At 36.6% G+C, this 26983-nt stretch overlaps 1 protein-coding gene and 1 pseudogene across 1 annotated transcript; one reads left to right on the plus strand and one right to left on the minus strand.

Moving 5' to 3' along the window:
• Positions 1-986: 986 nt before the first annotated feature.
• Positions 987-2245, plus strand: LOC101717465 (ribosome production factor 1 pseudogene; annotated as a pseudogene).
• An 11386-nt stretch (positions 2246-13631) lies between these two features.
• On the minus strand, positions 13632-26908 carry Dcph1 (damage control phosphatase 1). The gene is made up of 5 exons (XM_004856867.4): positions 26627-26908; positions 23603-23708; positions 20575-20819; positions 17587-17752; positions 13632-15357 (listed from the first exon to the last, which is right to left on the minus strand). The coding sequence occupies exons 1-5, from the start codon at positions 26665-26667 to the stop codon at positions 14590-14592; spliced, it is 1326 nt and encodes a 441-aa protein (XP_004856924.2). The 5' UTR covers positions 26668-26908; the 3' UTR covers positions 13632-14589.
• Positions 26909-26983: the final 75 nt, after the last annotated feature.

Below are 26983 nucleotides of genomic sequence, written 5' to 3' on the forward strand. Positions count from 1 at the left end.
ACCATACAGGAGCCTGAGTTTTGAGTCATGGGAATGTGTTGAAGGGTATGTATATCAGAGACATGAACAGGTTTACATTTTTTAAAGATTATTTTCTGATAGTTGTAGGGATATATTTACTTGATATATCAAGCTTTTGCATTTATCATGTATCCACTCTTTGAATGTATGCTAAACTTTAAAAACAAACCTGAAAACTTGGCTGCTCTGTGGAGAATGGTCAGATTTAGGAGCTTCTGGTCTAGGCAAGAGAGCAAGTTTGGCTTGGATCTATGAGGTAGAATAAAGGAGAATGGGTGAATCTGAGATACATTTTGAAGGTGGGATGGACAATTTGGGAGGAATGAGATGAAGTAATGGGGGGGCCAGAAAGCCCTAGGTTTCTGGCTTCAGCAATTAGTGCCAAACCCTAAATACTTAAATAATCACAAACATAGCAAATGCTTACATAGTCCATATGATGTGTCAGGCATAATTCTAAGAACTTTACATAATAATTCACTTTCAATATTGTAATTAATATCATTACTGGATATTTCTACTTCTCTCGTTTTGTAGATGAGAAAACCAAAGAAAGCACAGAGAGAGATGAGGGAACCTAGACCAAGAATAGATTTTGAGCATGTTAGTCAATGAGGAACCACTTGAAGTTTTTGAACAGGAGAGAAGTATGAACCAACGGTCCTTTTTTTTTTTTTTTTTTTTTGGTACCAGGGCTCGAACTCAGGACCTTGCACTTGTGAGGCAGGCGTGGCACCACTGAGCTATATACCTGGCCCTGAACCAACATTCTTAAAGATTTTTCTTAAAGACATTTTCTTTTCAAAATTCTCCCAGTGTACTAGGAGTTGTACCTGGAACCATATTTTTCTAATGTCCTTCATGCCCTTATTTGTTTAATTTTAGTGGGCCATAAATATAGAATTACTCACTACACTGGTTAGTAGATTTAGCAAATTTGGGAAATAAGTCAAGGCTAGCAAATTTTGGAGTCATATGCATGTGAAAAATGATTAAACCTATGGTGTTGCTAATGGGTCAGTGTAGAGAAAAATGTATTGAGTGTGGAACTAAGCTTTATTTATTCTGGAGATTGAACTCAGGGTCTTAAACATGCTAGGCAAGTGTTTTATCCCCAGCCCTTTTTATAAATTATTTTTTTCAGACCAAAACAAACAAACAAACAAAACATATGGGGAGCAAACAACATGGTGAAGGCTGGGGGAAAGAGTGGTGGCAGCGGGAAGAAAAGCTTGAAAAGGAAAAGCCGCTATGGAAGAGCCTCAAGAGGGTGCAGTTGGCTGAGACTGGGCAACAGAAGGCAGGCGCAACCCCGGAAAGCGACTACCTCCCCTCAGGCTTCAGCATTTGGGAAATTAAAACAAGCACCGGTGACACTTAATGTTCAAGTGGTGGAAACGGCAGCGGCTGAAGGAAAAGTTGGCTGATAAGAAAATATTTTAAAAAGAAAGAGAAGCTCTCGGTGATAACGCACCGTCAAAACCTGTACCCAAGACCCTGTACAACCGAGTCTATGACGAAACCACAGTAGACCCTAATGACGAAGAGGTTGCTTATGATGAAGCTACAGATGAATTTGCTCCTTATTTCAGCAGAGAAACTTCTCCCAAGATTCTCATCAGATAGACCTCATGGGAGAACAGTAAGACTCTGTCAACAGCTCTCAACAGTCATACCCAACCCACATGTTTATTAGGGAAGAGGACTGGCTCTGAAAAAAATTATTCCACAGTGCAGCTCAAGAGATTTCACAGATCTAATAGTGCTTAATGAAGATCGTAAAATACCAAATGGACTTCTTTTGAGTCACTTGCTAAATGGTCCAGCTGCTCATTTTAAAATAAGCAGTGTTTGTCTTCGAAAAGAAATTAAGAGGAGGGGCGAGTACCCCACAGAACATGTACCCGAAATAATTCTGAATAATTTTACAACAAGGCTAGGTCATTCAGTTGGATTTATGTTTACTTCCCTCTTTCCCCATAATCCTCAATTTATTGGAAGAGAAGTTGCCACATTCCACAATCAGCAGAATTACATTTTCTTCAGATTTCATAGATATATATTCATGAGTGAAAAGAAAGTAGGAATTCAGGAACTTGGACCACATTTTACCTTAAAATTAAGATCTCTTCAGAAAAGAACATTTGATTCTAAATATGGAGAGTATGAACAGGTCCATAAGCCCCAGGAAAGGGATACAAGTTGAAGAAAATTCTTTTTATAAAGTACTGTGGGAAGCTGGGGATTTAGCTCAGTAGTGCTGCTGCCTGCCTCACAAGCTCAAGGTCCTGAGTTCAATCCCCAGTACCCCCCCGCCAAAAAAAGTACTGTGGGAATTAATAGTATTGGATTTTGCTGAACAGGCCTGTCTTGAACTCAGTAAATTCTTTGTGAGAGATCACCCTTTTAAAATGGCATTTATTGACTTCATGAACTCTCTTTCATATCTGAACAAATGTCCCAAGTCCCATGAATTGCTACTCTTTATGTACTAAATACAAATAAAAGTGATGAGAGCTTAAAAAACACTTGCACAAAAACACACATGTAGAAAAATGCAGTAGATTGGAAGGCACCCACAAACCCATACACCTATAGTCATCTGATTTTGGACACAAAGGAGCCAAAGGCACATGCTGGAAAAAAGACAGCCTCTAACAAATGAGAAAAAGTGAAAATCTGAGAAAAGTGGAAATCCACTTGTACAAGACTGAAATTAGATCCTTATCTCTCTTCTTGTACTTAAACCAAATCGAAATGGATCAAAGGGGCCGGGGATTTAGCTCAGTGGTTCCGGCGCCTGCCGCACAAGCCCAAGGTCCTGAGTTGGATCCCCGGTACCAAAAAACAAAACAACAACAACAAAATGGATCAAAGACCTAAATTTAAGGCTGGAAATTTGAAAAAGAATTCTGAATACAACACCATCAGCACAGGAAATAATAGCCAGAATCAACAAATAATGCTCCATCAATTTAAAAACTGAAAACCTATACAGTGAAGGAAATAAAAAAGTGAAGGGACAAATGACAGAATGAGAGAAAAATCTTTACTAGCTACTCTTCTGATAAATTAATATTTAGAATATATAAAGAACTCAAAAAACCTAAAACCAAAAGAAACAAACAGCCCGATCAATGAATAGGCAAATTAATTCAACAGAGAATTCTCAAAAGTAAAACAAAAGGCCAAGAGGTATATGAAAAAACTATTCAACATCTTTAGCCATTAGTGGTATGCAAATGAAAACTGCATTGAGATTCCATCTCATCCCAGTCAGAATGGCTGCTATCAAAAATACCAAAACAACTGGGATCTCATCTTATTAAAAAGCTTTTGCATAGCAAAAGAAACCACCAACAGGCTGATTCGGTGTGTTCTGTGCGACTCAGGACCTCGGTTCACAAAAGCCATCTGACAAGAGGAAATACGAAGCCACATTTCATACACATGGCTTTCCCCTTTGTGATTGTGGCAAGCCTCAAACTCAAGATTCTCTTGCCTCAGTTTCTGAGCATCAGGATTACAGATGTGTATCCCCACATCTAATGTTAGCCGCCACATCTAATGTTAGCCGGCATCCAAAAGAATCCAACTGCTGGGATTCAGAAATGCCTAGCACCCAGCACCCGGAAGGAAGCTTCCCGCCTCCATCCCAGGCTCCTAGGGCAGTGAAGCTCAGCCGGTCCCAGAATCCGAAAGGAAGCTCCGCCGCCACCATCCCAAGCTTCTAGGGCAGAGAAGCTGAGCTGGTCCCAGCACCCAGAAGGAAGCTCCCCCACTGCCATCCCAAGCTCCTAGGGCAGAGAAGGTGAGCCACGTGGGCGCCAGAAGCACCCTCCCCACCGTGGAAATGAGAAGACACATAAACAAGCCTCAAAAACAGACTTCCAGATCACCTACAGCAACCCCAAAGGGAAACGAGATGGAACACTCTGATACTCAACCACCTGGACTCTCTGAACTGGCAACAAAAGAGGATCTGGGAAAAATGAAATCAGAAATAATTACTCAGATAACAGCAAAGATTTTGCTCATGGTGCAAGACATGATTAATAAATCTAGGACACAGATAAAAAAAATAGAGGATCTGAGGAACATGATGGAATCCCAACATAGGAAACAAATGGAATCCATAAAACAGATACAAACAGATTTCCAAGAGATTAAAAACTCCACTGAAAGTCTGCACAACAGAATGAACCAATGTGAGGATACAATTTCACATATAGAAGATAAGACTGCAATTAGTGAGGAGGAAAAGAAAAATTGCTTTAAAATTGTGAGGGAACATGAGAAATCAATCCAGCAGCTGCTAGATGATGCAAAGAAGAATAACATAAGACTGATTGGAGTCAGTGAGGAAAGAGGAGAGAGTGCAGATGACATAAAAAAACTTTTCACAGAGGTGATGGCAGAAAACTTCCCAAGGAGGGAAAAAGAACTTGACATACAGATAGGTGAGACATTTAGGACTCCAGCTAGCCTTAATCAAAAAAATCTACGCATAGGCATATAATAGTTAGGATTCCAGAAATCCAACAGAAGAATAAAATTCTACAAGCAGTGAGAGAAAAGAAACAAATCACATACAAAGGAAAGCCCATCAGAATCACAGCAGACTTCTCAGTGCAAACCCTCAAGGCAAGAAGAGCTTGGAGTGATGTATTTCAAGCCCTAAAGGAAAACAGCCTCCAACCCAGATTGATGTACCCTGCAAAACTATCTTTCAAAATGGATGGAGAAATAACATACTTTCATGATAAAGAGCACCTCAGGAACTTCATGAATACCAAACTGGCACTCCAAAAAGTTTAGACAATACCCTAGGAAAAGACAATGAGGATCACAACCCCAGGAAACCCAGCAGAATGAATCCATTGGGCGTGACAAATTAAACGCAAAGGGGGAGAATCCAACAAAAAGAAAAAGTCATGACAAGGCTTTTAAAACTTTTGACTTCATCTCCCTAATGAGTGTATAATTCAATCTTGTTATTGTACTGATTAGTATTTTTCTGATTCTAGAGTTGCACACCATTCCTTGTGCTATATTGGCTATTTATCATCTTATGTCTACATTTTAATTGGGTTGTCTATTAATGAGCTCTAAGAATCCTTTATATATTCTGCTCATAGGTTATATGCATTGTAAATATGGTCTGTTTAAGGACTACTTTTCATTTTAATTATGTCATTTAAATTTCTAAATTTTGATGGAATCTCATTTATCAATTTTTTTTTCTTTTATACATCATGTTTTTTGTATCCTAGGTAGTTCGTGCCTACCCTGAATTCATAAATATTTTCCCTTATAATTTCTTCTTAAAGTTTTACACTTTTAGGCTTTCTTATTTAGGTTCATAGATCCCTTCAAGTTATTTTCATGTATGGAAAAAAAGGGTTGAGATTAATTTTTTATATACGGATACCAGGTATTCTAGTGCCATTTGCTGAAGACACTATCTCTTCCTCGGCTCTTGAATTGAGTTTATATTCTATAAAATGCTAATGTTAAATAATCTTTCAAAACTCAGTGGACCATATACGTGTGGTTCTATTTCTAGATTCTGTTTTATTCCAATGATCTATATGTCTTTCCTTATACCAACACTGCCTTGATTACTGTAGCTTTAGAAGAAGTCTTAAAATTGGGTGCTAAACGTCTTCCAACACTGTTTTTGTTTTTGTTTTTGGCTTTTCTGGGTCCTTTGTACTCCTACGTAACTTTTAAATTTCAATATCCAGTTCTTCATTTATAGCAAGTATACACAGACCTGAATTTTTATATATACCTTGTGTTTCCTAATCCTGCTAAATTCAAGTACAAGTTCTAGGGGCTCCTAGAGATTTCTTAGTATTTTCTCTGTAGATGATCATTTCATCTACATATAAAGATTTTGCTTCTGCTGTGCCAATCCTATCCTAGTTGTGTCATTTTATTGCCAGACTATTTTGGTTTAGACCTATGTTTCAAAGTCTAATGGACAGATGAAGAGTAGATATATATGCCCTTGTTCCCCACTTTAGGGGGAAAGCATTGTATCATCTCCATTCATAGAAGGAGTTTCTGTTGGAAGTATGGAGTACATGTCTTTGATCTGTTGAGAAGATTCTGTTCTACTTCTAGTCTCCTGATAGCTTTTACCATGAACAGCTGTAGAATTTAGTCCAATACTCTTTCGCCAACTAGTGACAGGATCGCTTTCTCTTTTCCTCTGTTAAAATGATGACTTTTGGGGGTGGATCTTCCAATGCTGAACCAACACTGCCATCCCTATAATCAAACCACTTTCTACATCCTGCCAGATCTGACTTCTAAGAGTTTGTTTTGTTAAACAAATTTCTATCTATGTTCATACCTTTTTCTTCTATTATCTTTATCCAGTTTTAGGATTAGCACAATGTTGATTTCCTAAAATGAGGGAAGAAGTGTTCCTTCTTTTTTCTGCTTTAAATGTTTGATATAATTTATCAGTTAAAATGTTTATGAGCCTGCTGTTGTCATATAGGTAGGTTTTCAAGCTAGGAATATACTTTCTTTAATAGGTGCTATTCAAATTTTATATTTCCTCCAGAGTTAGTTTCATTAATTTGTCTTCTAAGTTACTTCTTAGAAGTTGTCAAATTTATTATTTCAAAACAGATTTTTGTAATATGCTTTCTATATCCTTTTAAATCCTGTCAAATCTGTGGTAATGTCTCCTAGATCTTAATATTGTAATTTAAAAAATGTATAACTGATATTGTATAACAGGAAGAAAAGGTCTAAAAGAGCAGGGGAATTGGGAGGGGTAGGGGAAGGGAAAAAAGGGAAAGGAAAAAATATGAGAAGAGGAAAAAAATGGAAACAAGGTCTTTGCAAATAGGGAAGGGTGGAGGGGGTGAAGGGAGGGCAAGGGAGGGGGAAAAAAATAAGAACCAAAAGACTCATGTAATGGTACAAGATCCCAATGATGAATGTAACTGTATTTTATACCTAAAATGTACCAATAAAGTTAATGGGGCGGGGGGGGGGGGAAGAAACCACCAACAGAGTGAAGAGACAACCCAGAGAGAGAAAAAAAATTTGCCAGCTGTTCTGCTATCTAGAATATAAAAAGAACTCAAAAAAATCAGACTCCCCAAATTTAAAGACCAATCCAAAACTGGGCACCTGAAATGAATAGACACTTCTCAGATGAAGAAGTAGAAATGGCAAATAAATATATGAAAAAATGTTCACCATCACTGGTCATTCGAAAGATGCAAATTAAAACACTGAGATTCCATCTCACTCCAGAAAGAATGGCTATTACCAAGAAATCAACCAATAACAAATGCTGGCAGGGCTGAAGGGAAAAAGAAACCATTCTCCACTGTTGGTGGGAGTGTAGACTGATGTAACCATTGTGGAAATCAGTGTGGAGATTTCTCAAAAAATTAAAACTAGAGGTTCCATTTGACCCAGCCATTCCCCTTCTTGGTATCTTCCCGAAAGAATTAACAGCATCATACCACAGAAATATATGTACATCCATGTTTATGGTGGCACAGTTTGTAATAGCTAAGTCTTGGAAAGAGCCCAAATGCCCATCAACCAATGAATGGATAAAGAAGACGTGTTTTTTTATACAATGGAGAACTATTCTGCCATAAAAAAGGATACTCTTGAGACATTTCTGGGTAAATGTATGCACCTTGAAACCATACTCTTAAGTGAAATAAATCAGACACACATATTTAAATATCACATTGTTTCTCTGGTGTGAGAAACAGAAAGTATAAATAAAGACCAAAATACATAATAGATACTGTAAAACAAGAAGAAAATGTTCAAATGGGAAGGGAAACAAGGGAGAGAAGAGGAGGAAAGAAAGTAAGGAACAAGAAAACAAAGACAATAGAAGGAAAAAATGGAAACAAAGCTTTTGTAAATAAGGAGGGGAAGAAGGCTAGAAGGGAGGGGAGGGGAATGGGGAAAAAGAAGAACCAAGGTATATCATGTACAAGTACAAATTCCCTATGATGAATGTTATCATCATGTATATCTAAAATATACCAAAAAAGGTAATTAAAAAAATAAATTCCAATCTAAAGGGCAAAAAATACAAAAAAAATGAATGGTGGCAAGTATGCCAGGAAAATGAAACACTTCTACACTGTTGATGGGAATGCACACCAGTGCAACTACTATGAAATCAGTATGGTGATCTTCAAAAAACCAAAAATAGGGCTGGGGATTTAGCTCAGTGGCACCGTGCCTGCCTCACAAACACAAGGTCCTGAGTTCAATCCCCAGTACTGAAAAAAATAAAAAAGAAAGTAAAATTTCCAAAATAGCTAAGCTTCCAAAAGTACTTTGTTGTGTGTAACAGGTACCTCTGACCCGCCCAACAGGAGCCATGATTTCATAGGAGAAGTAGAGTTTTCCAAGAAGGAAAAATGATATAAGCAAAATAGGATGAAGTAGAATTCCTCACACAGGTAAAGTGCCAAATTTTATTCAAAAAAAGTAAATAGGATTGCCTTGTTGTATTGGGTGCCAGAAGACACAGATATCCTAAAATTATAGAGCTAGTAGTGAGTTATACATGCTATTTATGTATAAGGGCATTCAGTAGCAAAATGGTTGCACACCAAATAATTGTGTAACCAGCTCAAAATGCCATAATTAGTGGCAGAGCTGGGCCTGGGATCTTTGCCCAAGTTACCAACCCTACCTCAGAATCCATCTCACAAGATCACAATTATTAGGGTTTCAGTAGTTCCAGTCATATTCCATTAGAGAATTGGAGAAAAGGAAATAAAAATATAGAATTAAAGCATACTTTTATGGATAATGGAAGATTGTGCCTCATTTAATTTTAAATAGTTTATCAATAATGTTATCAAGAACAAGCCAGAACTGGAATAATTTTTATAAACAGGATTTTGGATTTCACTAAGAAAGCAAAACACAATTTTTATTATCATCCTTTTGGTTGGAAGAGTGAGCCAATTCATCTTTATCAAATCACTTCCATCTGTTCACAAAAATAATTTCCATTGAAAATAATTACCCACTGGCTTCCAGCTGCTTGGTGGCTTAAAATCTAAGAAGTGTCCTTTTCATTTTGGGATTTGCTGGTGTTCAGTCCTCCACACTGAAGTTCTTAAGACACGACTTTCCTCCTCAGTGTTCCATCTGCTGCAAAAACCTGTGAACTCATCTGTGCCCAACGATGCTGAAAATGGTACAGAAAAACAAACCTCATTCCCTTTTCTGGATCTTTATTGTAAAATATGTGAAAGAGGCTTCAATATATTACTAATGTATGGCTTATCATCTAATAATCAGGGCTCAAATTCCATCAAGAGTCTATTTACCCATTTTTTAAAAATTAACTTCATGGCTATAAATTATGCTAAAAACATGGTAACTTACAAGGCCATAATTGAGTTTTGAATTCCAGCAGATTGGAGTTTAGCTTCTAACTGAGTGACCTTTGCCAGTTACTTAAAACCTGACACTTGGTGTCCCTATGTGCATAATGGAATAAAATATTTACCTCTAGAATTTTTATTAATATATCATACCACATGTACATAAAGTACTTAATACATGCTTGGGACATAGTACTCCATAATGTGTCTGTGCTCATTAAAATGAATCTGTACATGTGTAATATTCACTGTTATTCCAAAACTCTCATAAAACATACAAAGACATATGAAAGAAACTTTTATAAATTTTTTTCCTTGCCTTATATTTTGAAAAAGCTCCTTCAGAGCTCTCATTTTTAGACTCTTTAAACTATTTTAAGATAACTTCTAAATAGGAAAAATTTTCTGAATATTTTTTTCATCCTTTTCAATTTAAAAATAACTCCTAATGGGGCTGTGGATTTAGCTCAGTGGTTCCGCCGCCTGCCTCGCAAGTGCAAGGTCCTGAGTTTGATCCCTGGTACCAAAAAAATAAAATAAATAAATAACTCCTAATGATAAAGTTAAGGATGATTCAATCTGTATGGATGCGTGAAAACTTTTATTTCTTTCAAGGATCTTTTGAAGGCACCAAACTGAACAAAGAAGCACTAGTATTAAGTCAGATTAGAAGAGGAAAAAACACACTGTACACAAAATTAGGGATTAGGGGTATGGCTTGGAGATACAGCATGAGTTTAGCATGTGTGAGACTCTGGGTCCAAACCCCAGCATCAAAAAATAAATAAATAAAAATAAACCTACTTATAGTTTTCATCAACTTTGTGAAAGAAGAAAAATTGTGCTAAAGGTGAAAAGAAAAAATGACTAGGTTTTTCTGTGTCATAGACTCCTCCAAATAAAATGTTTAAATGTCACAGATACATGAATGTAACAATGCATGTTACCATTCTGATTGTGACACGGTGATGAAACAGTATTGTATGACAGCAAAAATAACTGTAATTGTAATTTAATATGGAAAGATCTGTGATTTCTAGATGACACACATACAACTAATACTGCTGAGATTCCTTTAAATCTTCTTAGTTGTGACAGAAATTAATTTGTTGGATTATAATTAACAAATTCAGGAGAAAATTAATAGTATTTCTCCTTTCCTTTCTTGTGTGCAATATTCAAAGGTTAAGGGAATGGAAAGCAATTATTTTTATTTTCTTACAAAGTCCATTTTTCCAGTGTGAATTTTCTGCAATGTTAACAAAATTGCTTTTTATTTCTCCTGAATTTAATTTTATTTTCAAATTCACCTGATATGCTTCCATGATAAATCACAATAATATCTTGTTGCAAAAATTACATGTAGCCGCCACCTGCCTCACAAGCACAAGGTCTCAAGTTCCATTTCCGATACCAAATTTTAAAATTACATGTAAAAATTAAGCCAACAAATCAATGTGAACAGGCATGATTTTTATTGCCTTTTACCTGATCGTGTTTTAACATGGCAGATGCCTAGCTCCAGTGTAATCATTTTAAAGTTGAAACCACAAGAATGCATGTAATCAACAATGGAAGTTATACTTTAGCAGTTTTTCTGGCTGAAATCTTTGTGGAGAATAATACTGAAGGAAAATCTCAGGACTCTGTGATACCAACGGATCTCCCCCTTGTGCCTAAACTTTGTACTAAACTCAAGCAGGATTAAATCAGTAATATGATATGTATATGCAAGGGCGGGGGGGGGGGGAGACAAAAAGGGAGGGGGAGAAGGGGGAGGGAGAGACAGACCCTTTCCATGATAAGCAACTACTCAGTATTGAGGATTTGGGGCTAATCTAACACAGATACTATTCTAGGAGGTCTAAAATTGGGTGGTTCCAAATAATTAGATAGGTGAATTTTGTCTGGAAGTGTTAATTTCAACTGTTTTCTATAGTAGCAAAAACTTTAAACAATCTCCATAGTGATCATAATTCTGATGCATCCATATGATGAAATAAATGTCTGTAACCTTCATCTTGAACTCTCAGCCTCCAAAAATGTGAGAAATAATTTTTATTTTTAAACTACCCAGTCTCAGATGTTTCGCTGCAGCAGCACAGACCAACATTTCTAATTGGGGATTAGAAATGCAAGTACTGCTATTTACAAAAAAAAATCATACTCATTAGTGAAGTAGAAAAAAACTGCAAAAGCAAAATGACAAGATCATCAAAAAATCAGGACATGAAAAAATACTTAAGTATCAAAAAAATTTAAATGGTATGAACCTGCTTTTTTATCCTAGAAATGTAAAAATTATCTACATACAGTAAAACTTAGAAAATATACACATCAATATCCTAACAGGAGTACTGGATGAGTCAGTATTATGTTCTTGTTATTTTCCTAATCTTTTTCTCTGGTTTTTTCATTTTATACAATTCCAAGATGTCACTTACTGCTTACACTAAATGTCAGATATTTTAGCAGTACTTTCTCTAGATAATAACATGCATATATAGTTTTCAAAGTCTTCCCCATCCCCAATTTAGTAAAAAAAAAAAAAGTGAAGACAACACACAGAATGGGAGAAAATATTTACAAATCATGTATCTGATAAGAGATTATGTTCAGAATGTATTTTTTATTTTTTATTTTTTTTTTTTTTTGGTACCAGGGATCGAACTCGGGTCCTTGCACTTGTGCAGCAGGCAGCGAAACCACTGAGCTAAATCCCCAGCCCAGAATGTATTTTTTAAATCTTACAACTAAACAGTAAAAAGATAATTTTTAAATGGGCAAAGGAATGAAAGACATTTCTCCAAAGAAGATACACAAATGGCCAATAAGCTCATTAAAGCCTGTTCAATGTCACTATTCATTAGGGAAATACAAGTCAATAATGAGACACCGTTTCACACACAACAGTAGCTATAATAAAAAAAACAATCAACAATAAATGCTGACAAGGATATGAGGAAACTGGAGCCCTTGTGCATTGCTGGAAGAAATATAAAGCAGTGAAAACACTGGAAAACAAGTTGGCAGCTGCTCAACAGTTACCAGATGATTTAACTTAACTCCTAGGTACATACCCAAGAGAACTGAAACCATATTCACATCAATACTTGTCCTTGAATGTTCACAGCAGCATTATTCAAAAAAGTAGTAAAAAGTGTCCACCAGCTGATTAATGAATAAAATGTGGTATAGCCATACAATGGAATATTACTTGGCCATAAAAAAGAGATACTGATAACATCCTACATCTGATGACCCTTCAAAAGACACCAGGCCATATATTTTATGATTCTGTCTATATGAAATGTCCAGAACAGGTAAATCCATAGAAACAACAGGATTACTAGTCACCAAGTGTTAAGAAGAGGAAAAAGAGAAATGACTCTTAATAGGTGCATGGTTTTAGGGGTGACAAAAATGTTCTGAAATTAAGATTGTGATGGTTGCACACCTTGTAAATATACTAAAATATTGTACCCTAGCTGGATGAATTGTCAGCAAATTATACCTCAATAAGCCTACTAAATCAACAGGTGAAAATAAAGGCCCTCCCTCCTGCAAAGCATTTATAATAATCCCATTTAACTGACTTCCTCTTCCACAGTCCCACCTTGCTCTCTTGCTCTAGTTTGCTTCTTTGGTCTCTTTCTTGTGGGTGGCTGGGCAGTAAATTACTTCCTCATATGGCATGACAGGTTCTTAATAAATTACACAGTAAGAATAGAAAAAGGGGCCTGGGATTTAGCTCAGTGATTCCACCGCCTGCCTCGCAAGTGCAAGATCCTGAGTTCGATCCCCAGTAACAAAAAAAAAGAACAGAAAAAAAACACCAGTGCCTTAGAAAATATAATATATAACAGCTCATACTGTGGCTATGAAGTCAATCCAAATATAAAACTGTGTTCTGAGTTACACTGAGTGTTGACAAATAATTCCAAAATGCTAAGCATTTTAGTAACAATGTTTAAAACACAAATATATGTAGACAAGAAGAAACTCAAAATGTACAACTTCATATATCTTACAAAAAAACTTTTAAGCACTTAGGAAAACCATAGATTATAACTTCATTTTAACTCAGATTGTTTAATAGCTACTTTGGACCATATTTATAATGTTCACTAGGGGGTTTTCATTATATAGATCTCATTCTAAATTTTCCCCTCTTAATTTTTCCCCAATAGAAAATAAAGTCATGAAGTTTTTCAGTACATTTTATTATTCCAATGCAAGAAAACATTTCCAAGTTTATTTCCAATTTGTTTCAAAACAAACCAATTTACAGTTATTAGTATCTGTGATGATGATCACTATAATGTGTAATATAAAAAAAGAATGGTAGTATCCAAATTCAATCCATAGGAATCTTTTCTATATCAAGCATTTTTCTAAAATTTCAAACTAAAAGTCTGTTCCTTTAAAACGTGTTTTATGTTGATTATGGGTATCATAAATAGAATGTAAAAGATGCTACATTTTTTCAAATACTGTTTGTTTCATTCTGTTCAATTTTCTGTTTCTTAATATCCATTTTACAGGTCAATCAAAATTACAAATACATGCAAACAAAACAGGCTATTGTAATAAAATAAAATCCATGGAGAACAAAAGTTATAATCAACTTATGAGGTAAGTTTTCCTTTTATGTGTTCAAGCATCACATTTGTAAGAAATGCATCTCTTTACAGAAGCACTAAAATGCATATTTTTCACTGAGCCATTATTTCAAGAGCCTGAAATGAAGTTAAATAAAATTCCATTCCTCCTAGAATATTAAATACCATGCAGTGTACTATTTAAGAAAAAATAGGATTTACAAACTTAAAAAGCAGAATTCACTTAGATTTTGCTTTCTATCCAATTAAAAATAAGTTCATCAAAACCTCTTGAAATTATGCACCTAATGTGAAATAGACACTAAAATTCCAAAGTAAATGTAAAAATCTATAACTAACTTAAAACCGTCTATTTCCAAAACATTGCAGTGAGGCAAAATATTCCAAAGAAAAAACACCCAGAGTGTGTAGAGATGAGCACAGAGAAGCTAAGCTTTCTGGAGCCAAAGCAGCGCAGTCTGTGGCTCAGTTCACACACTGCTTTTCCGCGGAGGGAAAGGTGCTTCTCCAATCTTCCTCACACTGGGATTCCGGAGGCCTAGTCAGAGTGGAGCATCAAACTGAAATATGCCGTACTTCCCGGTGGTCAGCCAGTGAGGCTCAGAAGCTGTGAGCTGCTCCCCTTGCCCAGGCTGCAGACCCACCTGAACCTCCGCTTTTAAGGTTCTTATGCTGCACAGAGGAGCAGGATGGAAGCCATTCAGAGCCTGATGGAACGGAACAGTAAAGTCCCATTCTCTGTCCGCTGTCAACTTCCTATAATTCAAATCACCCTTGAATAAAATTAAACATGCCTTTTGCAGCTCAGCATATAAATTAGGGGCAATCTGGGGCATTGCACTGTATTCGTGAGGCAGAGTCCAAAACATATGATCATGATAAACCCATCTACCCACTTTGATGTAGTTTTCCCAGTCAATCCCACACTTGGACATCCACTTATGATTACAGCATTTCATCTGCTCAATTACCCAATTAAAGTCATGTACAGTAGTATCTGAAACAAACCAGGGAATAGCTTTCCCATAAAAATGAATCTCAGTAGCCAATTTAGAGGTCAACAAGAAGTCAGCTAATGCTAAATCTGTAACAAGTTCAAACCCAGAATTGTCCAGAATAATATACACTCTATCTATGGACGTTTCTTCCCTGGTTTTCTTGCATTTACTAAGCAATAACCAAAGATGTTCCAGATCATTCACTAAAATGAAAGGTTTTAGGTCTTCCAAAGAATTCATTACATTGGTCTTCTGAGAACTACTTTCTCCACCTGATAAAGATAGATCACATTTATTTCCCCAGAGTGAAATCTGAAAAGAAAAAGAACAAAGCCATCATCCTTTTGAATAAGCAACAAAACCTCTATGGTGTAAGAGGTACAGGGAGGGGTTGCTTAAAATATTGGCTATATTTATATTTATTTCTAAAACTAAAATGTCTGCTAAGTCTACTTTCTCTAATAATGTAACATATTTATGTGATGCTCTACTATTCGGTAAAACACTGACAATTTTAGTGAATATGTAACAGATGTTTGAAAAAAATGACTGGAATAATTTTAGCCCCCATTTCTATTCAGAAGGGAAGACTTTGCATCATACAGATACTAAAATATCATCATGCTGTGGATGTAGCTCAGTGGCACCGCAGCTGCCTTGCAACCACAAGGTCCTGAGTTTGATCCCCCGTACCAGAAAAAAAAACACATCAGATTCTGGAAAGAGAGAGGCTCAGATTCACTCGAGAGTCAAGAGAAAAATAAAACATTTCCTTTTTTCTTTCCTGCCCTCCTCCCCAAACTGCCCAGTTTTTTTCACTAATTGTATAACCTTCAGGACGCAGCAACCTGTCTGAGACTGTAAAATAAAGAAGCTAGACACCGTGGTATCTCAAGCCCAAACTTTATAACCAGGGTGATGTCAATTGTAGACTCAGTGTAATCAATTATTAGTTGACTTTAAGTTGAAATAATACTTAGTGTTATTTTGTAAAAACAACAACAACAAAAAGAAATATAACCCTATTTTTTCTTAAACTATAAAATTACAGCTGGGTGTGGTGGCACACACTTGTAAGCCCAGAACTTAGGAGGCTGAGGCAGGAGGATCACCATGAGTTCAAAGCCAGCCTCAGCTACATAGTGAGTTCAAAGCCAGCCTGAACTACATAGCAGGAGCTTGTCTCAAAAAACAGAAAAATAAGAACAAAAAAATTACAGGGCCAGGGATATAGCTCAGTGGCACCGCACCTGCCTGGAAAGCACAAGGTCCTGAGTTCAATCCCCAGTACAAAAAAAAAAAAATTACATGTTTAGGAGTACACGCTCTGGAGTTAAGACTTGGGTTCAAATCCCAGTATCTTCAATTAATGACCATTGGCAAATTACTTAAGATCTCTAAGGCTCAGGTTCTGCAAACATAAACCAAGATACTAATACTTTATTCAGTTACTGTGTCATGAGTACTGACATAATGCATGTAAATAATGTACCAAATATTTGGCATACAAGTATTCAGTAAATATTAGTCAAAAGAGATTCTACTCTCATTCATGATTTAAAATGAGGAAAATAGCCAAGTCTGGTGCCTGTAGTCTCAGCTACTAGGGAGGCTGAGGCAAGACTGCATGAGCCCAGGAGTTCCAGGCCAGCCTGGGTAACATAGGGAGACCCAGGCTCAAAAAAAAAAAAATTGTATTTAAATATAAGATAAGGAAAATGTATGTTCTAACCAAGAATATTGTTTTTAAAAGATAAATTAATAGATTTTCAAAAAAATGTAAGGCTTACATAATAGCTAAAATGTCCAAGGCTATACTTTTCTAAAGCTTTTTGGAGACTCTCACACAATAATATATATGATGGCATTCAGAAATTGAGATCAGATTCTCTGTTGGCCTCCTGCACATTTCCTTCATATCACCTCTGGGTTTTTAATTATACAGTTATTTGTGCCACTGTTTGATTATCTATATTTCTTCAAGATTACAAGTTCTGTGATAGCAAGGATCTGCCTATTTCTTCCATCACCATGTGCCCTGCCTCTAGAAAAGTGCTGGACACAAATAGGTCCAAAAGTCTTTGTGTGGACGCAATAATAGAGTGCTACGACTTTTGGAAACAGATTAACGTTCTTCAGGCTTTTCTTGCAAAATTAACCTTTTGCTCATTGTGGGGAATAAGAGAAAGCAACTTTGGCCTCCTTTATTTGGGAGCAGGGTGACAGTGAGGATAGCTGACCAAATTAGATGACAGGAAATAGACTGTACCATTCTTCTTTACAATTTAATACACTTATGGGACAAAAAACATATTTCAAGGTGACTGTTCTCTGAAAGAATGGGCTAGCTAGGAGTCAAGGGCTGGTATGCTAGTATTTTTGAATTAGGCATAAAACATAGTTCAGAGGGGCTAAAAAAACAAAAACACTAGTTTAAATGACTAATATAATAGATTATTATTTAGTAAGTATTAGTATAAACTACTGATATTAGTATTTACAAAACTGAATATAAAGACATTCAGACAGTCTGATCTTTACCTGCAGAAATTTAAAAAACTCATTTTTCAGCTGAGTTTCATCTAGGTCTTCAATAGTTCCTATCAACTCTTGCAAGTAAGTGCATAATGCAGTGATAGATTCCTGTGACTCAAAGAAATTTTGGTCTTTGGATTCTTTAAATACATCAAAGTCATTGATTGGTGGACTAAAGAGAAAAACATAAGTGAAATATTTACGTAAGTTTATCTTTTTAAAATATGTATATATTATATAGATATAGATAGATGATACAGATATAGATACAGATATTTGAGTAACTGCAGTTCTTTAATAGGAAGAGAATGGCACCATGAGTCACAATAATTAGTGGTAACAAATACCAGACATAGCACAGATAATCAAGTTACACAAAAATAAATCCCCAGCTCATTTTAATTAATTGTCAAAGTTTCCCAAATCAACTATTTCACTAGAAGTAGTAAGTAATTATAATGCTTATGCCCAAACTTATTTATCCAGAAGAGATTCCAAGGCAAAAGGAGAAAGATTAACAAAATTTTAAAATAATTGCTTTAGTTCAACAAATATTTTTTGAGTATCAATGTGGCATAGTTTCTAGCAACAAATATATGGATGTAAATAGAACATTTGACTATAATGCAATAATCACCGAGAGTCAAACCCAGAGTATTGTGGGAATACAATGAGTACTAGAGATAAATCAGACTTAATACTCGTTAAGTTTCATTATAATAACAAATTCTGATCAGATTTTGTTTGACTTTTACTGTCGTGTTAATTTTTTGCCAAAGGTGAGGGTTCATGCCATGGCTATATCTTCGTGCTGTCCAATGAAGAATATGACAAAGAAGATGTAAATACTAATACAATAGCCTTTCCAGAATTGGGTAGATAATTCTGATTATCTCTTGTTCTAAATCAGCTACTTTCCTCCATAGGCCATCACGTTAGGGTAAAAACAATGTAAGACTGATGGAGTGAAACTGTTTGTTTTTAAAAACATACCAGCCTTTATACATCCAAATGATGGCTGCTTCCTTCTGTCACTCAGTCCCATGGGAAGCTACACCTTTATTCCTAGGATGCTGCCATTACTTAAAGCACTTTTGGAATCCTCTTTGGAAATTTTCTCCAGAACCTGTGGTACATTATTGAACATCATGTCAGTGACCACCTGTCTTCAAAAGTCACTCAAAGCAATTTCAGTTGAATGAAGTATGTGATCAAGTTGAATAAAAACATTTTTGGTTAAAAAGGAGAAGTGACTAAAAAATAATGAAACAGTTTTCAGAGCTTATACATTGGCTCTGAAAAAAATTCCAAAGAATTCAAAGGTATTTTTTTAGCAATGACAGCACTATTGAAACCAGTCCGACTCTCAAGGTGATTTAAAAGGATAAAAGGCATTTGGATGCACAAGTTCAAATTTAGGGTCAACAAATGGAAGCCTACAGACCCAGGCAGGCCAACACCTGTTTTGTGCACTCACAAACTAAGAATGGTTTTTACAAGTCTGAAAGGTTAAAAACAAAGCAAAAGAAAAGCGTTATTTTATGACATGTGCAATTCACATTTCATTGCCTATAAATCAAGAACTGGAACTGGAACATAGCCATGCTCATTCATTTACATTGTGTCTGGTGTCTTTGCACCGCAACAGCAAGGCTGAGCGGCTGAGACAGAGACCATATCAACCCTAAAATATTTATTTGGCCCTGTCAATGTTTGACAGCACATGTTCTTACGTTTTAGTAACAGATCGATTATTAGTTTAAAGTCACACCTCATGTTAAGAATGAGTCTTAATCATATTTAAAGGAGTAAACCTCACACAAATACACACAATGTAAATATATTTATATTTAATATATACATATATAAAATTTTCCAGCTTTAAAGTGTTTGCTCCTTGAGAATCTACCCTAGCTGTATTTGTGCATTCCCTTTGAGTCAGGGATTCGCTCCTAGGTATATTCCCAACAGAAAGGCACACATATGTTCACCAAAAAAGTGTTTAAATGGCCCCAATCTGGAAGCTCCTCAAATATACATTGCAATGGGATAAGTGCAGTAATTGGCACACAGCTAGTTTCTAACAAATGACAGCTTCTCCCAGCTTCTGTTGAGGGTCATCTGTACACCGGGTTTGGAAGAGTATGTTTGGTCTTTAGAACAGTTTTTAAACATTGCTACTTGGCAAAAACAACAAACTATGATAAAAAAATAATTTATAAAGATTAAGACAGAAAAAGTTAATATATTTCACAAAATAATTTTATTTTGTAATTAATGCTTGCTCAATCAGTTGCTTTAAATTATCCTCTGCTATATTTAGGAATGGCTACCAAAGGATTCTGTCCCAAAGGATACACAGCAAACCTATACTTTTGAAACTGTGAGCTAAAAGGATAATCCACATTATCTTTTCTTTTGCATTATAAATCACTTCTATATCAGAATTTTCCTAAGAAAAGTAAAATAGTATAAAAAAGCTATAAAAACTGTTTGGAACATGGGTAACTTTTAGTCTTTTTTAATTTAGCCATCAAAACCAAAATTTAAAAAACTATAGGACTAACAAGCCAGTGCAGGAGACAACAGAATAATTTACTATTCTAATGGTTCCTCACAACAAATAAAATGTGATATACTATTTCTAAATAAAACATATGTTTACTTTGTACCATCTTGATTTTATATATATATATATTTCAAATTAGTTTTTTTGTTCAGTAAGTATAATCTGTTTTATTCTAGAAGTCTTTATAAAAATCTTTAATAAGCTCATACTATTTAGTCAACCGTATGCCTATTGTAGGCAAGAAGATTACAATCGCCAAGAAGCTATTAAATTGATATCATTTGTGGAAACGTCCGACAGTGCCATTAATATTTGCTGCTCTACTGAATTCAGGCTTCCATTTGTTTATTTTCAAACTTATTGTTTTACAATTCCAAAAAAGCATGAATTATCTAAACATTGCTATTTGACAGTTAAACACGCACCTCTGGATAATCGCTTCGTGAAGCCGACGATACATGTAGCATTCCACAAACAACCATGGTGAGCGGAACCAACTTGGCTGTCCGTTGCTTTCGTTTAAAAGACTGCACTGGTACTCCAGGTGCTGATTCCAAAGGTCAGTATCAGCACAGTCCTCAACCAGGGCCACAATTGGTTTATCTGTCTGTATTTCATTCCGTAATTTAGAAAGAAGAGAGATAGCTTTCTTTTCCGCTTCCACACCTTCCTGCAAAAATAACAACAAAAAAATTGTGTGTGTATGTGTGTGTGCGTAATTCCTCTACAGTAACACATCTTCATGGGCCTAAATTTAAGGTAAGAAATACACCATATTTCAAAATTATATTTTGTCTTTTACAAACTTGTAGACATTTTGGAATTCTTAAATTAAAAATCAAAATACACAGAGTTCAGAGTAACACGATCATACCTTATCTACTCAGCCTTTTTTGTCAAAGTTCTGGCCCTTCTGCATCCTCAGGTGGGCTGACCACTACCACAGAGGGAAAAGAATCACTGCTAGGTTTCCCACAACTTTCATGCTTCCAAGTTACTTGCCTCTCACCAGAAGCACTACTAGAAAAAGAACTCTGGCCTCCTGAGGTTTCTCCAGGCAGCTCTGAGGGTCTTTTTCATTATATTCCTTGTTCTCTGTAAGTTCGAGGGGTGAGAGAGACCCTGACAAACAAGGCACTACAGTATTATGCTGTGTAACAGGTTAATAGAAGAAGGGAAAAATGTTATGGGATCAGAATAAAGTGAGCCGGGTGTGGTGGCGCATGCCTTTAATCCCAGCCCTCTGGAGGTGAGACCCTGTCTCGAAAAAAAGAATAAAGTAAAAATAATATGGTACCTAATTCCATATGATGAATGTCACCATTATGTATACCTAAAATGTACCAATAAAATTAATTTTTTAAAAAATAAAAGAATATGGTACCTTCAGTCTTATACCAGCAAGATTTTTGCCTCATTAAAAAAGAGGAAGATTTAACATATGACAGACTTAGAACAAAATATAGGAAATAACCAAGACCAAGTAAATAATTTTATAAAATTATTACCATGCTAATATTAAGGGAATTTATTTTCTATTTTCAGACTTACTGTGCTGTCAATACAGGTATTTCTCTAACCTTTTTTTTTGTGTGTGGTACTGGGGATCCAATCTGAGCCCTGCACATGCTAGACAAGGCCTCTATCCCTCAGCTACACCCTAGCCCCCATTTTTTTCCAAAATAGAATCTATTTTGCCACTGAAACTAAAGACTGAAGCTTTAGCGATTCTGCAGGTTCAGAAATAAAAAGAAGTTGTAAAAAATACAAGGTTTTAGGAGCTGAGCCTGTGTCTCAACAGGGCTAATTTTCTAAAAAGGGAACTCTCCCTCTGCCAAGTCTCTACCCAGAAGTCTTCAACTTCAACTGATAAGCAGTAAATTCTAACATCTAAAATTTCTGTACAGTTGTGAGGAACCTTTTTTTTTTTAAGAGGTAAATGCCTATATAAGGGCTAAGTCATTGCCAGCTTGATAACTTGCTTCAATTCAGTTCAAACATTTCCCAAATTCCCTACATGCCAAACATTGCCGAGGGCCAGAGGAAGAATAAAATTCGGCTCTGTTGCCAGGGATTTAGTTCAGTGGTTTTGCTGCCTGCCTCGAAAACACAAGGTTCTGAGTTCTATCCCTGGTATCAAAAACAAAAAATTCGCCTCTGTCACCAAAGGACACACATCTGTCAAGCTCGTCCCCAGAGGACCCACATCCCTTTAAACTAGTCTAAAGGGATGGGCCTTTGCTTTGACTTCTGAGCCAACACACTGTTCAGCGCGGCTCCTCTGGGGAGAAGTGTAGTCCTGCAGTAGCTAGGGACTCAGGGAGATGGGAGAACACAGGCAGCCATGTGAGATGGCATAGGTATGAGAGGAGCATGAAAAAGGACACAGAAAGGCCACCAAGAGCAGACAACATTTTCTTAGGTCTTGTCCTCTACCTAGGAGAATGGGAAAAGGGGTGGGGTGGACAGGACAGCAGGTCCTCTTCTCAGTCTTAGCCAGCATGGCCACCTGGTAATTAGGACACACAGGCCAAGCAACAAGATACTGAGACTTGATTAATGACTACATTTTAGGTCACTCCAGTCAAAACAGTTGCAATTACTAGAGAAATTAGGGTAATCTGTTTAAGCATATGACCAAACACTCCAGCGAACTATCCAAATTTTCTATAGTATACTTTAGCGGTAAACCTGTGCATCCATCAAAATGAAATCATGCTTATGTCATAAACACTGGAATGTCAGTGTCCAAGACAAGCTAGATTTTAGCAACAAAGAACCAAAAGTGATCCTGTATTATGTCAGGATTGGCTTTAGAGAAGACAATACAAGAGATTGAAAGAAATATATTACAGCCTATGTGCTCTCTTGCTCCATTTCAATTTGGCCAAGAGAAGACCACCAACACTTCTCTCAATCTCTGTTGTCAACCCTCAGAAAAATGTACTGTTGTATGCATGTTACTGGACTTGCAATTTTAAAGACCTTTGCCTCCCACAGCATAGTTACTGAAATTATTCTCCACCCGTTAACTGAATGGACAAGATGATTTCAAGTAACCGGCCGGTCTTTCATTCTCTAATCACATTTTTAAGTTTTGCATAGCAGCTCTCAAATTAGTAATATAAACATTCTAATTCACCTGAGTTTGAAATTAAAAAAGCTTTTCTGAGCAAGTGAACAACTTAAGACACAATTTTTAACACTGTATATATTAGAAAATATGTTCTCAGGTCTAGTTGACAGATTAAATTGTTAGAACACAACTAAACTGGAGACTGGCTGTTTCTCCCTTGATGACCACATGATTACACTTCCTTTCAATATATTACATTAAAACCATTGTCCCATGTAGTCATCCTCACATTTTACACAAAAGCTGAACTCTTCAAGAACCACTGTTATTCTGTTGAAGAATTAACCAAAAAAAGAAAAATGAAACACAATTCTTACCTCTCCATGTTTCTCAAAAAATTCATTTTTGTGTCGATGTAATGTGTCAATAGCCCTGGTTAAGATCTGTGGTGTTCTGTCTTTGATTGTAAGATAGGCAAATGATCTAGAAAACAGTCACATAAAATATATTATTTAGTAGTTTTAACCTTAGATAGGCCTAAAATTCCTTTTCATGCAACTATGAAGTTGGACTAGTTTTTTCTACTATATTTAGACTAAAACATTTGAAAACTCTGCTGTGCCATGGAAGTGAATGAGTATTGGTGCCTCTAATCGCAGAAATCTATTTAATCATTCTTTATCTTTTCCATTCTACTCCTTTTCTCTTCCTAAATCAGAAACTAGTTCAACAATGTGGTAGGCTAGAAAAAGGATTAGGCTCAAAATCAAACTGGCTCTGGTCCCAGTCCTACTATTTACTAAGTCACTTCATTTGCTCAGAAAGATGAAGGAGGCAGTGGTTGTAAAAGTACTGTAAAAATTATTCTTTTTTTTTTTTTTTGGTACCAGGGATTGAACTCGGGACCTTGTGCTTTCAAGGCAGGCACTGGAACCACTGACCTAAATCCCCGGCCCCTAAAAACTGTTCTTATGTCCATGTACCAGCTCTCCCTGAAGAATGTAATTATCTACTGATAAAAGAACAAAAACAACTCTACTAATGTGCTTGAAGACTTTAAAATATTTATGAAATCTGTTTTTCTCTCTTCTCTATATACTTAATCAATCTTAACTATTTTCAAAAATTTTCCTTACTGCCTTCTCTACTTGCCTTCTTACCCTACTCTGCCCATAAAAAAGTTAATCTATTGTCTCACTTTCTCAGCTAAAAACTAGAGACTTTTCAGAAATGTTAGCTAGGCATGGTGCATCAGAGGCTGAGGCAGGAGGATTGCTATGAATTCAAGACCACCCTGGGCTACACAGTGAGTTCAAGGCCAGACAACTACAGAGCGAAACCCTGTCTCAAAAAACTAAAAAACAAAACAAGCAAAAGCCCAGTGATAACAAACAAAAGCCTAGTGATATATAAAAGAATAAAGTAAGCTAGAGATGAGGAAGGAAAAACTTATACTTGCATTAAAAATTTTTTAAGATTTTCTTGATTTTAGACATATAAAAATCAAGATTTACAGATGATCATTTTATAAAATTAGAATTTTTTTTTTTCTGGTACCAGGGATCAAACTCAGGACCTTGCTCTTTCAAGGCAGGTTCGACACCACTGAGCTTAATCCCCAGTCCATAATTAATTTTTTTAAGGAAATACATAAGATTCTGTTAGGAAAAAAAAAACAAAAAACAGGATTTATTAGGTGGTGAAATTCCAGGCAGCTTTTTGTTCTTTTTTCAACCAATACATAAAACTTTTAAAACAGAATACAGGGCTTAAATGATATGTGCTTGTATCTGCAGATCACTAGGGACAAAAACCAAAAAATTCACAAGATACTTTTGAAAAGAATGCCTCTGCCAAATCACTTACTTTAATTTGGGGTCATTACACTTCTAAAAACTCAAGTATCTCGTTCTAGTTTTTTTGTTTTGGGGTGTTTTTTTTTTTTGCAGTACCAGGGGATCGAACTCAGGACCTTAAGCTTGAGAGACAGGTGGGTTGCCACTGAGCTAAATCCCCAGCCTCTTGTTCTAGTTGTTAAATTATTGGGCTGTATATTGAGTATTTTTCCAAAAGTATTCCTTGAAAGATAACTATAAAACTTTAAGAAAACAAATTGCAAAAACACATTTAGACTCCGTGGTGCTTTGATTATCCTAACACAGTGATTAAGTTTTAATATGCTTAGTAATTACTCTGATTAGAATTGAATTTTCAAAAATCACTACTTTTGAAGGGCCAGGGATTTAGCCCAGTGGTGCCGCTGCCTGCCTCGCAAGTACAAGGTCCTGAGTTCAATGCCTGGTACCAAAAAAAAAAAATCAGTACTTTTGAAAGAGAAAGGATACTAACTTGAACCAAATCAGTTGAATTTTCTAAAGTAGACACCAAAAGAAGTGACAGTCCTTCCTTGCGATTTTACATTAATTGCCAAGTATTACTATTTTTCTACCTCCTTCCTGAGACAGAGGCCTTCACTCAGAGTGTAAAGTCCTGGCCAGGCTTAGGGTAAGGTCAGAGGCATCTAAGGGGTCACTGCCCACATTTGTACCACCCTTTGGAGTATTCCAGCTTAAATTGGGGGGCATCATCACCTCTCTGGTCTCAATCTACTTCCTGCCCAAGGAGGGTTACTTTTTCCTAAGTGTTTTCTGCAATATTTCGAAGAACTTACTTCAATTACAAACTTGGCCAGTTTATGCAAATGGTTGCTATATTATTTTTACCATCATCCATAAATTTGCCTCAAAATCAAAACCCACTATAACCGTCCCCCTCTTCTATTCAGTTTCCTTTTCCCACGTGCAGTCGACTAGGCAAAAATATTTCAAATGGAAATTTCCAGAAATTAATTGATCTTTAAATAACATGATTGTTCTTTTAGTCGTTAGTTATTTTTATAGCTCTCATTGTGCCTAACTCATAAATTAAAAACCATAGGAATGTATCGGAAAAAAGAACTGTAAATATAGGGTTCGAGTTTCAAGCATCTACTGAGGAATCTCACAAATACAATGGGGGAACTACTAGTAGGGACGTTTATGTGTGAGATTATGATTGGCGTCAGGAATAAGAAATCCCAATAGACCCGAGACTCCCAAATGTTCAAGACTTTTGACACCTCCCCCCACGAACTCATTTATTAACATGAATAAAAAGTGACGGCAAGGTAGAGACAGCCCTAACGTTTGCGAGCAGCTCGGCACGCAGCCTCCCTTCCCCGGGACTCGCTGTCTCCTCCAGGGGAGTTGGCAAAAACCGAGAAGGCGCCATTGGGACCCAGAGTTCCATGGCGGGACTTGAACTCGGAGCCTCTGGGGAGCAGGCGCCCTCCTCTCGTCACCCACAGCTTCCCGGCCAGGCCTGTCTTTTCGCAAAACGTTCAGGAGAAAAGCGAGACGAACCCTACGGCCTTTGCGGAGAGAAACGAAGGCGGCTTCGCCATCCGGTCCGGAGTCAACCCCAAATCTGATCCCACTGGTCACAGAATAAGCAGCAGGGCCGCCGCGAAGGAGCTGAGGAATGGCGTGCTTTTAATGGAATGCTGTGGCTTTAAAAAAAAAAAAAAAAAGGTGCTTTTGAAGGAGGAAACTTTATTTGTAAACGGACAAGTGGCAAACAGTCGCTGGCTCGAGGACGAGGAGCTCTTCCGGGAATGAAGGCGGGGACAGCGTGGGGCGACGAGAGAAGCGGAATAAGGAAGAGAACGGAAGGCGGAAGCAGGCAAGGACCGGGAGGTCCCAGCGCCTGGGGAGCGGAAG

This window comes from Heterocephalus glaber, unplaced genomic scaffold, assembly GCF_053883595.1.
Source record: "Heterocephalus glaber isolate CG9 unplaced genomic scaffold, H.glaber_assembly_v1.0 deba00001593, whole genome shotgun sequence".
Taxonomy (NCBI): Eukaryota; Metazoa; Chordata; class Mammalia; order Rodentia; family Bathyergidae; genus Heterocephalus; species Heterocephalus glaber.